The 13,481-nt window shown below is 48.0% G+C and overlaps 2 protein-coding genes across 3 annotated transcripts in view; one reads left to right on the top strand and one right to left on the bottom strand.

Annotated features, from left to right (window-relative positions):
* Window positions 1–970: 970 nt before the first annotated feature.
* LOC135804729 (deoxynucleoside kinase-like) lies at window positions 971–6,689 on the top strand. The gene is made up of 9 exons (XM_065318673.1): window positions 971–1,240; window positions 1,358–1,432; window positions 3,335–3,388; window positions 3,810–3,899; window positions 4,130–4,203; window positions 4,480–4,568; window positions 4,867–4,946; window positions 5,294–5,374; window positions 5,737–6,689. Exons 1-9 carry the CDS (start codon window positions 1,127–1,129, stop codon window positions 5,929–5,931), a joined length of 852 nt encoding a protein of 283 aa, XP_065174745.1. The 5' UTR covers window positions 971–1,126; the 3' UTR covers window positions 5,932–6,689.
* The window catches only part of LOC135804727 (V-type proton ATPase 116 kDa subunit a 1-like), a 25,446-nt gene continuing 18,301 nt past the window's right edge, over window positions 6,337–13,481 (bottom strand). The window contains exons 21-25 of one of the 2 annotated variants that reach the window (XM_065318670.1): window positions 12,343–12,477; window positions 9,708–9,825; window positions 8,491–8,592; window positions 7,775–7,844; window positions 6,337–6,889 (exon numbers count right to left, since the gene is read on the bottom strand). In XM_065318670.1, the coding sequence (XP_065174742.1) occupies window positions 6,796–6,889; window positions 7,775–7,844; window positions 8,491–8,592; window positions 9,708–9,825; window positions 12,343–12,477 (519 nt within the window). In that variant the 3' untranslated portion in view covers window positions 6,337–6,795. The remainder of the gene's footprint in view (window positions 6,890–7,774; window positions 7,845–8,490; window positions 8,593–9,707; window positions 9,826–12,342; window positions 12,478–13,481) is intronic. The other variant, XM_065318671.1, reaches the window with a different exon arrangement.

The raw sequence follows: 13,481 nt of genomic DNA, 5'->3' as shown, positions 1-13,481 counted from the left end.
CTTTCAAAATTCTTCGATATTTTGCTAGAAGAATTGCTAGCAAATTCGGGTCTGCCCTACTAGTACTGACGACTGAACCCTCTGTTTTCCCGTAAACCTGAGAGGCGTATATAATAGACTTACTGTAATATAGAGGGTCTGAACCACCCCAGGGAGTCATATTTTACGACTCCCTGGTTCAGACCCTCTCTACCAGTACCAGGGAGTACCAAGAGTGCATCCTCCGGGGGTATTCCCGTGTAAGTACCATGCCTGTGACTCGCATGATCACACAGTACAGGTACCGTACGTAGGCTATATTCCTTGGCCCTGCTCCGTTTACTATGCCCGTAATGCACTTCTACAAATATTAAAATTTTTGTAGTACTACAAGTAGTAGTAGTCTTACAGAAGTACAGTACATTGTACAGACTTGTCAATAGAGAGGTTCCGCGTAACGTAATTACGTTAGTAAAAAACGTAGTCGATCTACGGAAAGTCTTACGTAAACTGCATGCGGATCTGGGTTCCGCCATACGGAGTTTTCAAATCACGTAGCTGCCCTTGGCAACTCCGAACGCGGCAGTGTACAACCAGATCGACCTGGGGAGAGAGTCATAAATTTGTACCCAATCCATTAACGGATCAGCTACGTTATCAGAGCCCTATACTATCTACGTACTCTCCGAAGACAACTTTCCGAAAGTGGAGTGCAAACTCGCGAAGTCACGGGTTTTTCCCGCCCACTAACGTAAAGTTGCTCAACTTTACGTAGTGCGGAACCTCTCTATGAACTCTTCTATTTTACACAGAAGCCCTGCATGCACAGAAGCCCTGCAGTCTTGACGTCATTTCGAAGCACGATTTCGTGATTTTGGCGAGATTTTCCAAAAGCGCGCGGAGCAGCGGTTAGAAATGGCGGGAGACTTCAAAAGTCTGACAAGCATGGACATGCCATGCGGCATGCCTGCACTAGCTGTATAATATTATGATGAGTCGATCGAGACGAGAGTCGAGTCGAGAGCTGGCACTTGTTGTTTGAGTTCTTGTTGGGTTTTGTTTATCATCTGGCGGAGGCTGCGTGTGTGCCGTTCTCGTCTTAGTTTACAATAGTACTAGTAGTAGCGATACAGACCCCCCAGCAACCATGTTGTGCAGAGACCAAGAATGCCGGACACCAGGTTCAGGACAGAAAAGCAGCCAGTACACACAACTGTTGTCCTCGCCCTCCTCACCCTCAACATCCAAGAGCTCGTTCAAGGTTGGTGGACCTCAAACTCTCCCGCTGCACAACCCCCACTGGAAAGTTTTCAGTTGACTTCTGACCGTCCGTTTATTGTTGCTGCTGTGTGTCATGTGCATGGCTACCTGTTTTTAGATTGCAGTAGAGGGAAATATCTCCAGCGGAAAGTCGACTCTTCTAGAACTCTTCAACAAGCAGTCTTTCGTTGAGGTATGTAGTACTGTAGCATGGAATGCATACCGATATCCGTGTGGACCGACAGTCATAAAGGCAACGTCCTACATACTTAGTAGTCCCTCGCTTATCCACCCCTTCGGCCAGGGGCCTGAAAGAATATGCATGGATAATATGTGGCAACAGGCGGAGAAAGGAAATTCTTACTTCTCTACAATCATGTACATTTAAGTCGTTACTTGGACATTATGCTCTGCTGTTCAGTGCGGTGAATGCTATAAAAATAGTTGGTTGCTGCAGCTGCATACATAAAATAGACCATGTGTTGATAGCCAATTGCAGATGAGTGCTTATTGTTTGCTTTTGAGACTTGTCCGTGCCTTGGTTCAAGACCTGAGTTTAGCTTACTCGAGCTTGCTAGTTGCACAAACCAGAAAGAAGGCACAGCACTGAATCGGTCTCCACAATGCGTCATCGCGTGTTGTGAATAATACTGTGCACTGTGCAAGATGTTCAGAGTTTCAGAGTTCTAGCCAAGGGGGCGCAGCGCCCCAGTGGAAATGCAGCCACCAATCGATCGTTCCGGGCGCTCTGTTCACCCATACATTGCATTTTTTTAATTTTATTTTGACAAGGCAGTAATGGAACATGAGAAAAGTGGGTGAACTGTTTGTTTCCCCTACAATTTCTCCTGACTAGCACCCTGTAGTTTATATTTCTTGGTTGCAAAGTGTAGAAGACGTTTGAAGAGCAGACGAAGCCTTGCGATTGGAATTACTTGAGGGCCAAGCTGCAAGACGAGAACTATTCCACAAGTAGATATGCAAAGGAAGTGTCAACACATAGTTTACTGAGGTAGTTCCGCTGCCCATCCAGCTCCTCCTCTGCTGGTGCTGATCATGTTGTCGATGTGGTCTCTACTGTAGCACTAGCAGCGATAAGGGAGAGAAGGCAAAGCTGGCTTGGTTTTGTTTGCTCTACTGTGCCATCACATGTTTTCGAAAGCGGAGCTGGCACTTTGAGCGTGTCTTGCAATGTTGGTGGTAAGATCTACCCCCGTCGGAAATGGCCTGCCGCTACCATGCAATAACATTTGGAGCATCCTCCACCCAAACTGCCCCCTGCATTAGCTGAAGGTAACTTATATTGTGAAGATGTCGATGAATGGGAGAGCTGATACAAGAAACCGCCACAGCGGCGGCCCATTGGCAATTTTGCCAACAATGCCTAGTGCGCGACAGGCGGTTAAAAACATTGATCTTCCGGATCTTTCGCAACTGCCTCTAGTCTATCAGCCTGTGCTGTTCTGCGAAAGAACAATACATTGTACTACGTTATGAGCTGCTGAAGATAGTATGCACTACACCCGCACCATCGAAGAATAGGATATTGAACCGGTTGCCTTTGATCAACCACTCGGCCTGCCGTCTCACTACCATGGTGCTCAAAAGCTTTGCATGCAGTCCTGATAAGACGGATGGTCGCAGCCTCTTCACTCTTCTTTGTGCAACTTCTCCCTCCATCGGGCTGCTCTCGTACTTGTGCCGGGCAGCATTACACTGCTCGGCGATAGCAACATGTGGAGGCCACGAAAGTGATTGTTCATCAGACTAAGATTTGAGAGCTACTCCGTCTCCTGATCAGATAGTTGGTCCCAGTCAGGAACCGCAGCCGATAGTACGTCTTGCCGGTACTTGCCGAGGAGTTCGTTGAACTTAGCGTTGACTGCAGCATGGTCTGTCATGGTATTCCACCGGGAACAGAGCAGCTTCTCGTCCTGCGTGTGTTATTGCAGTATGTTTACCAACAGCAGAGAGCTCACTGATTACTTGATATGACCGAGTAAATGGGGTTTGCCGTCATGCTGAGTGAACTTGTTGCTGACTAATTTTGACATTTCCTTCTACTTGCTCTTGTTTGTCTTCTCACCTCACTCAGACACTCACAGAACCAGTTGAGAAATGGAGAAATCTCGGCGGGAGTAATATACTGGTAAGGAGGCGCCATTGTCTGCTTTTCAGGTCGAATGTGGTGTCTGCACGTACATGACGTATGTGCAGTAATCACATGATTGCATGGAAAGCATAGGCCTGGCGTGAGTGTTGATATGCTTGCACACAGGATAAGAATTTATGGCCGTCCTACAGCGCCTGTACAAGTTACAGGTGTCCTCCATCTTTGGCAACTGCAGCTGGTCTTTGGTGCTCTTTCTTGTACACTGTAGTAGGATATCAAGAAGATGTCACCATGGTCACAGCGGTACAAGTGCTCTGGTGTTCTTGGTGGCTACTTGTACATGTACTTCACCTATGATCACCCGTCTTTCTGGCCAGTGACACTCTATTTCTCAAAAAAGAAGAAGATGTTCATTCCAGAGCCGAAGGATTTGTATTTGCTTTGCCATGTGCTTCAGGACCGAATGTATCAAGACCCTAAGCGCTGGTCGTTCACCTTCCAGTCGTACGTCCTGCTGACAATGCTACAAGTACACCACTCACAGCAGGTGAGAGCGAGCAGTGTGTGTGTGTGTCCCCTCCGCATAGCCAGAATATGGCAGCTCGTCCAAGGTGTGTGTGTGTGTGTTGTGCTATTCCGGCCTTGCTGCTGCTACTACGCCGCTGTTGCTCCCAGACTGGGTCTCTTGTGTAGCTGTTGCTACCTTGGTGTATCTGGCTATGTGCATGGGTCAAAGTTCTGAACGTACAACGTATCTTTCCGCTGTTGTTTGTTCAGTCCAAGCCACTGGCAGTGATCGAGCGGTCTGTCTATAGTGCACGGTACTGCTTTGTTGAGAACCTCAGAGCCAGGTAAGTTCACGGAAAACACTCCTGTTCTCAGTCTCTCTCATGGACAGCACTTCAGTTCTTCTTGTTATCGAAGCACAAGCTCGGGTTTTCCCAGATTTTTTCTGATTTTTCTTGGTATGTGGATATAAACGTAGACATGCTTTGAATACCCAACACTGGGGGTCAGGCACTGTGATTTCGGAACCATGGCCTTCTCTTTCCCCTGCATTTGTAGTAGGTTTGGCTGTCTGTGATGATGTCTGTCGATCTTGGCTGTTTGTTTGGATCATGCGATAGCGGTGTCATGGATGAGACGGAGTTTGCTTGCTACACGGAATGGTTCGATTGGATCATGTCCCAGCAGCGACCGCAGCTGGATCTCATCGGTGAGCTACGATTCCGCGTGCTGTGTTCAATGTCTGGCTGGCGCTTGATTTTAGGCTACATGCAGTAAGCAGGTTCTTTTCCCGGCGGCTCCCCAACCCCCCTCTCTCTCTCTCTCTGGTTGCTTGCCTGGCCATGTGTCTATTCACTGCCTATGTGTGTGGGTGCGTCCATATGGCACATACTTCCTTGCTACTTTTGTGCTGGTACGACCCCTTGGTAGATATTTTTGCTATAGTGTATCTCGGTGTGGGTGTGTGTTTGCGCGCACGCGTGTGTGTGTATTTTGTGCTTGCACAGTTTATCTACGGACGTCTCCAGAAACGTGTTACGAGCGGCTGCTGCAGCGTGCCAGGGCTGAGGAGGCCCCTGTGTCTTTGGTATGTACAGCGTAGTCACCCTCTGCTCACTCTGCAATTGATAGAGAGACTTGTTCTGATTCGACCTGGATGGCGTTCAGTCTACCAACTGCTCACTGTCCGAAGAGTGTTCTGGCTGCCCGTTTTGGAAGAGTGTTCTGGCTGCCCGTTTTGGAGCCATCAGTTGCCTGATGATCGTAGTAATAGGTGAAACTCAGAGTTGTGACTAAGCTTCCAATCTCTATTGTGTAGAATCACTAATGTACATTTACATTGTATTTTACTCTAGGCAAGCACGGGACTGGTTTCAGTCGGGTAGATGTTATGACCGGGCATGCGGCATTCTCTGTTGTTGCTTCCTGCTCCAGGACTACTTGAAGTCCCTGCATTCTCGCTATGAGAACTGGCTGGGTTCCAATCGCTCGTGGCATGGCAACACTCCTGTCTTGGTATGTAGGCTTCCTGCCCCCCCCCCCCCCCCCCCACACACACACACATGCATTGTGATCATCGATTGGTTTGTGTGCTTGTACCTGTACATGTCACATCTTAGGGCCTGGTGGCTTACCGCTTGTGTGTGTGTGTGCGCGTGTGTGTGACTTGCATGCTTTTACTGAACAGCCCGATCGAAGTCACCAGTGGAACCGTCCCCCTTTTTGACTGCTGTGTGTCCGAAATTCTTATCTCGTGAGACTGTTGCAAAGGCACTGCATGTGGAGAGGGGCGATGAGCCTAATGGTGCTCTTCTGCTGGGGGTTTGTAGGTACTAGATATATGATGTGTTGTTACTTGCTGTTGCTGCCGTGTTTAGGTGCTGGATGCTAACAAAGACGTGGTGCAGAACAAGGATCTGCACAACGAGATGATGGAGCAGATCACAGCGTTCCTGACCAAGCTGTCTCCGGATGTTCTCTCGCCGCCCCGTGTACCCAGTGGTGTTTTCTCGTCGCCGCAGAAGAAAGCGGGCACCTCTGTGCGCACGCCTCTCGCCGAGATCAACCAATAATGATAGCAAGCAAAATCCGCAATAACCTTTCTTCCCCTCCTTGTATTTTTAGTTTGCCCTTTCCAGAAGGGGACGTTGAGATCCAGAAAAGTTCAGTCTTGGTAGGTCTATTTCTACATGTATTTGACATCCTATTCCTGTTGTCTTTCTTGATCTCTCCTCTAGATTCTTTCAATTCTTAGCCCTCATCCCTGGTGGTGACTAGGTAGCGTTCACTATCAATGAATATTTGCTCCGCGCAAGAGCAACATTAGTTTATATTTAGGTCTGATGCAATATGAATAGTTTTGTCATCTTCTTCTCATTTCATCTGTGCACAATGAAGTAGTGTATAATATATTTATCTGCCGTCATTTGCACAAATTGTTTTTATCCGTGTTTGCCCATTTTGTATTTCTTTCAGTGATTTCTTTCAGTGACTGCTAGCTACATCGTACACACGATTGGAAATTACTGCTTGCTGGTTATTATTATTTTGCTGTGCATTGTTAATAATTGCTGTAGCAACTATGTTACTTACTAATAACACGTGCGGTTTATTTCTGAAACCGTCTGCTACCATGGAATTATACTTTGTGCGGGTCTTGTAGGATAGATATCAAACCATTTAGACCAGCAGAACAATGTTCCAGAAAAGTGCAGTTTCATAATAATATGTGTCACCGTGTGTGTATGGAAAATAAAGTAGAAAAAGGCGAATCAACTTATGCTTGCAAATTCAGGTTTCGTGCTTTTTATGTGCTTGACTGAAAAGTGAATTACCTTGTGTGGATGGTTGTGAAAGAGAGAGAGAGAGCAAGTGGTACTGTTAGGCATTCTGTGAATCTAGAAGAAGAAAAAAGGCTAAATTACAATAAAAAGAAACTATTCATCATCACCACCCTCTAGGACTCGTGCGAAGGAGAATGGAAGGAATTTGTAGCCTTCGCCCTTATAGAATTTTCCATTGAACTCCACCCTGCAGATTAGAAAAAGCCAAATTCAACAAAACACCACTGTCGGGCCTGGCAAGTAAAAGTTACATGACTACTTTCAACCCGTTGAAAAGTACACTGCACTCTACAAAGCATACACCGACAATGTTAGCCTAAGCGAAGGCGGTGGTGTTCTGTATTTCAGGTTGGGGGTTCTTCGCGCGACACCTGCAACAAAACAACGTTGGCTGGCAGTCGTGTCAGCTGAAAGTGCACTGCTCCTACAATTATTATGATGCTTCAGTGCTGTAAACAGCTACAGTAGAGTCGCGCGCCCAAGAACGTTGTTTCCAAGGGGTTAGCCTGGGACGTTCTTATTTTTCAGCAATCTGGCTGCGTTCTTATAGCACGTTCTTAGAAACAATCCGTACTGGATCATTATGTATCCCACAGGCTGCCAGAAAACCAACACCGCCGTTCTTAGCTTTAGGCTGTGGCGTTCTTAGAATTTCAGGCTGGACATTCTTGGGCTCCACGTTCTTCAGCGCGCGACTCTACTGTAGCCAGTTTTGGCCATCCATGCCTCACCGGTGCAGCTACGAGCTCTATGTAAATAAGGCCGACTATATACCGGGCAGGGCACAAACATGCGGGCGATGAATAGTGCAGTTGCACCAAGGCAGGAGAGAGAGAGACAGAGGTCCAGTAAGATGCCACAGCCAGGATTCTATCAATAATACATCATGAGCATGACGGTGTATTCCATTCCGAGACCTCTAAAGTGCATGACACTAGCTGCACTGTCACAACTATTTACCGGTAGATGAACTTCTACTTATACTTCCTGGCAAAATGCAGCATGTAGTTACATGACTGATTGTAGTTCTCTACAGTTCAAACTCCAAACCCCATGCATTGCCCTATCATACCAGTGAAGACGTAGAGCGTGCAAGAATGCAGACAGTCCCTCCATCACCAACAGGATCGCAATTGTCTCAGCTGTACACATAGTCACACATACTTGTATACATTATACTGAAATCACACCCTGACAAAGAACTTTTTAGGGAAGAATACAAACCTAAGAGATTCGCAACCTAGCTATTATCTACTGCACACCCGTAGATAGACGAGTATACCAGCCAGTAGGTAAGAGAATGGAAAAGAGAAAACAGAGCGATGTTGCTGGTACTCGGAGTTTCACACGTTATCGATGATCAGACAGCACTCACGGACTACAATGTTCTACTTCAAAGAAGTAAGAATTCGCTTGGTATAGGCTGCATCAAGCAAGGCTCAGACTGAGCGTACCCGTAGACACTGTATCTTGACCAGGCGTGAACAGGATAACAATTTTTAGGAACAGACATTTTAGGACTCGCATAACATTAAGTTTTTAACTGGCTTTTCCAAACCCCTGATAGGTACACCACCCTCATCAAAAATGCAAGTCAGTAAGCGAACTGAAGTTTTTGGTCAGGGCTTTCCATACTATATAGTGGCCGCAGTGGTGCTTATGCACCTTACTAAGAAAAAAATACAGTGCCCATTGACATTACGCTCTTCATTCTAAAACAGGCTTGCCGGAAAACAGATATACGCAAGACAAATTCAGAAGTTGGGTGTATGACTGTGTATCTCTTACCAGCCCACATAGCAAAGATAGCAAAGACGGCAATGAGACCAACACCACCAGTTTGCTTCATGGCGATCCGCATGCCCATGGTCCACAGAACTTCAGACAACTCTGCAAGGCAACGACCAGCAGCAGAACGACGGCAGGAGAATATTTTTTAACAAATGTCTGCAAAGAAAATGTGTGCACTTGTAACTGTTACTTATCTGCACATATTCTCAGAGCAACACACGTCTATGCAGAGCAACACACGTCTATGCAGAGCAACACACCACGTCTATGCAGAGCAACACACGTCTATGCAGAGCAACACACCACGTCTATGCAGAGCAACACACGTCTATGCAGAGCAACACACGTCTATGCAGAGCAACACACGTCTATGCAGAGCAACACACGTCTATGCAGAGCAACACACGTCTATGCAGAGCAACACACCACGTCTATGCAGAGCAACACACGTCTATGCAGAGCAACACACGTCTATGCAGAGCAACACACGTCTATGCAGAGCAACACACCACGTCTATGCAGAGCAACACACGTCTATGCAGAGCAACACACCACGTCTATGCAGAGCAACACACGTCTATGCAGAGCAACACACCACGTCTATGCAGAGCAACACACGTCTATGCAGAGCAACACACCACGTCTATGCAGAGCAACACCACGTCTATGCAGAGCAACACCACGTCTATGCAGAGCAACACACCACGTCTATGCAGAGCAACACACCACGTCTATGCAGAGCAACACACGTCTATGCAGAGCAACACACGTCTATGCAGAGCAACACACGTCTATGCAGAGCAACACACGTCTATGCAGAGCAACACACGTCTATGCAGAGCAACACACGTCTATGCAGAGCAACACACGTCTATGCAGAGCAACACACGTCTATGCAGAGCAACACACGTCTATGCAGAGCAACACACGTCTATGCAGAGCAACACACGTCTATGCAGAGCAACACACGTCTATGCAGAGCAACACACGTCTATGCAGAGCAACACACGTCTATGCAGAGCAACACACGTCTATGCAGAGCAACACACGTCTATGAACCGGTAAAAATAAACTATCTCAGCTTAAAATGTAAACTCTCTTCGCCTTCAGGACACAGTCACTACAGGACACTTCCAGTAAAAGTAGCCAATGTTTGGTCGCTGAAGTGGAACAATCACGCTGGCCCCGTCCCCATTGTCCTTGAAAACACTCACCGGCATGTGCCAGGCTGAGAGCCCAGAGACGCAGGTAGGATGCAGTGTTGGAAATGCAGCCCAGGCAGAACTCAATGGTGTGGATGGCCTGGTGGATGAATATGTCACCAATGCTCTCCTAGAAACACAACAGGGAGCGGTAGAAGAGAGACCATTGGATGTGTGCATGACATCAATGGTAATCACGGTACTCACAGGTTGTCAGAGCCAGTCTGTGAGCCAGCCAGACAAGCCAGTCTATAGCCATAGGTATAAAGTAACACGGAAACCTGTCAAGACGACCGGTCAAGGGACCTTCAAAATGTGACCTCTGCGTACAGGTGGTCTCCTTATCCAAGGTTATTTGTCTGAAATTACAACCCTAAGTCCGAGTTGTAGTGGTCCTCTAGGACAGGTGGTGTTGTGTATCGGTAGAAAGACTTTTCATGGCTCTTTTTGTTGTGGTCCTTTCGTTTATTTTGGTTTGTTTTGCGTTCTGCTTTGACTTGTTTTGGTTGCATGTATAGTTTGTACATGATCCAAGTAACGGTTACGTCATTGTCATACGTTGTGTTTTGTTGCGCGCATGCTCGCGCATGCTGCCATAAATGTTAGTCTTTTTCTTCAGTTTTCAGTTTACCTCGTCGTGTCCGGTCTTCTTGTCTGTCTGTCTCCGTCTTGTCAAGAAATTATGTAGAACTCTCAGTTCAGTTTCGTTGTTGTGTGTGGCGGGTCGGATGGGCAGGGAGGCTGGGCCCCTGACGCCTGGACAACATGTGCGCGTGCACAAAATTTGGCGACCACGATAGGATTGTCAGGGAGACGAGGAACTGGAAGGAACTCCGGTGCGAAGGAAAACGCATCGTGAACAAATCACCGAAACGACGTCGTCTGAGCTGAAGGCGCTGAGCGAGGAAACGTCTGCGAGGAGTGGCTGGCTCGTCGGAGCTGAATGCGCTGAGGGCAGATGAAATGGATGAACATCTGCGAGGAGTGGCTGGTCCGCCGGAGTTGAATGCGCTGAGGGCAGGGACGTCCCGCGAGGTGGCTGGTGAAGACGACGAGGTTGGTGCGACGGAAGTCGTTGGAGCTGAATGCGCTGAGGGTAGACGAAGTCGGATAAACGTCTGCGATGAGTGGCTGGTTCCTACGACAAGGACGGTGCGAAGGAAAACGCATCGTGAGCAAATAACCCCATGTGAGTGTGACGCGGAGTTTAGAAGGTGCTCCTGCTGTGATTTGTTGACTAGTTTGATTCGATTTGTTTTGAGTGGTTTGGTTTGCTCGATTTGTTTGTTAGTTCGAGTTTGGTAGTTCGGTTTGCTCGAGTTGTTGATTAGTTTGTTTTGCTCGAGTTGTTTGTTAGTTCGAGTTTGGTAGTTCGGTTTGCTCGATTTGTTTGAGTTTGATTTGTTTGTCCCTGGTCGGACGTTGCCTTTCGTTGGAGTTTTGTTGGCGTGTCGATCGTTTATTTGTTTATTTGTTGCCTCTTGTAGTTAGCTTGATTAGTACGCTTGCGGCGTATACTCGTAGGGCACAGTGTTCGCAGTCCTCGTAGAACCCTGAAAAGGTCTTTGGTGGGGAATATGTTGTGTATCGGTAGAAAGACTTTTCATGGCTCTTTTTGTTGTGGTCCTTTCGTTTATTTTGGTTTGTTTTGCGTTCTGCTTTGACTTGTTTTGGTTGCATGTATAGTTTGTACATGATCCAAGTAACGGTTACGTCATTGTCATACGTTGTGTTTTGTTGCGCGCATGCTCGCGCATGCTGCCATAAATGTTAGTCTTTTTCTTCAGTTTTCAGTTTACCTCGTCGTGTCCGGTCTTCTTGTCTGTCTGTCTCCGTCTTGTCAAGAAATTATGTAGAACTCTCAGTTCAGTTTCGTTGTTGTGTGTGGCGGGTCGGATGGGCAGGGAGGCTGGGCCCCTGACGCCTGGACAACATGTGCGCGTGCACAAAAGGTGGTTACCTTATCGGAGTGGTCGCTTTGACAGGTTTTACTCTAGCTATAGCCAGTCTATAGCGTGCTGTATGCAATCAGGGTCACAAAGCTACGTGCTGTATGCAATCAGGGTCACAAAGCTGCGTGCTGTATGCAATCAGGGTCACAAAGCTGCGTGCTGTATGCAATCAGGGTCACAAAGCTGCGTGCTGTATGCAATCAGGGTCACAAAGCTGCGTGCTGTATGCAATCAGGGTCACAAAGCTGCGTGCTGTATGCAATCAGGGTCACAAAGCTGCGTGCTGTATGCAATCAGGGTCACAAAGCTGCGTGCTGTATGCAATCAGGGTCACAAAGCTGCGTGCTGTATGCAATCAGGGTCACAGAGCTACGTGCTGTATGCAATCAGGGTCACAAAGCTGCGTGCTGTATGCAGCTGCTACCACAACATTCAATCACACGTCAAGTGAAGATTCATTTCTGATGCTACTCATGCTACTCATGCTAGTCATGCTAGTCAATCTACCAGTGAGAGATCTGTACTGTTTGCAAGGAAATAACGTCCTAGGCTTGGATATGCTTGCTGAGCGGTTACACACAAACTTATAGCACAGACGAAGGCGTCACGCCTGTTTCGTGGCAAGCTGGAAAACGGCATAGCGGCAGTGCACACTGAGCAGCAAGCACAGCAGCAAGCACAGCAGCTGAGCTCACCTCCCCCACACCGTGCTCACTATGGCTTACAGTGTGATCGCCGGCGTCTGTGCCACTGTTGTCCTGCACACCAAGACCACTGGCCGCCGCATCATCATCATCTACATCAGATCCTATCATGGTGTACGTTGCCTGCTGTAGAAGTCAAATAGCAGCACATGTAGTCAAAGAGGATCATATCAGGTGTTTGCACGCACAACATGCAGGTTGCGCGTAGCTAAACTATGTTAACGCGGCAGTGACATAATGTTGTCACTGTATGCCTATCTTTATCATGCATGTGTTCGTGCCAGCTCACGGAGGCGCCGTTGTGCGCATGCGCAAACTCTCCCAGCAGCTGGCCTTGCATACGTACACATTTTTAGCAGCCTTCTTGCTGGGCTCTCTTTGCTAGTTGCATTGGCTTGCGTGACTCTTAAAAACACAGGAGTTTTTTTCTCTTCAGATTTCCTTGTCCTAAGCGACATCGTCATTTCGGTTCTCTCTTGTTTCCTAGTTGTGGTGTGCAGCCCATGGGCTGGCTGGGCTGGCTGGGCTGGCTGGGCTGGCTGGGCTGGCTGGAATTTGCACGCAGTGCCACTGGGTTGGCTGGAGTTCCGAGTGCAGGGGAAATCCCCTGGAGTTCCGGGTGCAGGGGAAATCCCCTGGAGTTCCGAGTGCAGGGGAAATCCCCGTCAAGTAATCTTAGCAACGTGTCTCACCCCGCAGAGGCAAGAGATGCCCCGCAGGTCCACCAGGGCATCTTGTAGCCCCTACGCTAGAACATCATCCTCCGCTGCTCCTGGGCAGGTGGCACCCACATCTGGCATCACCCAAGCCGGAGCCCATGCTCAAGACTCCGCGCAGTCTAGTGTTACTTCTGTACCTGGTCAATCATCCGCACCCTCGACTACCGGCCAACCACCCCCACCGGATACGCTGGCAAACCAGATTTCTGCCGCATTTGCCCTTTATGAACACGTCAAAGGAAAAAGACATACAAGAAACGTTCAAACTTATCCCAACAAAGCCGTTGTTGTTGCTATTCAGCGGCCTCTGGCCGACAAGATAACTCGTCTGGAGCAGGCAGCCGGCTCGGCTCAACACAACGGTAACTACGGTTGGCAGGTCAGCCGCCATTTCGGTCTCACGCTCGGTCC

Source organism: Sycon ciliatum, chromosome 1 (genome assembly GCF_964019385.1).
Source record: "Sycon ciliatum chromosome 1, ocSycCili1.1, whole genome shotgun sequence".
NCBI classification, from domain to species: domain Eukaryota; kingdom Metazoa; phylum Porifera; class Calcarea; order Leucosolenida; family Sycettidae; genus Sycon; species Sycon ciliatum.
The sequence above is the reverse complement of the archived record's forward strand: the minus strand, read 5'-3'. Positions and strand labels throughout refer to the sequence as shown.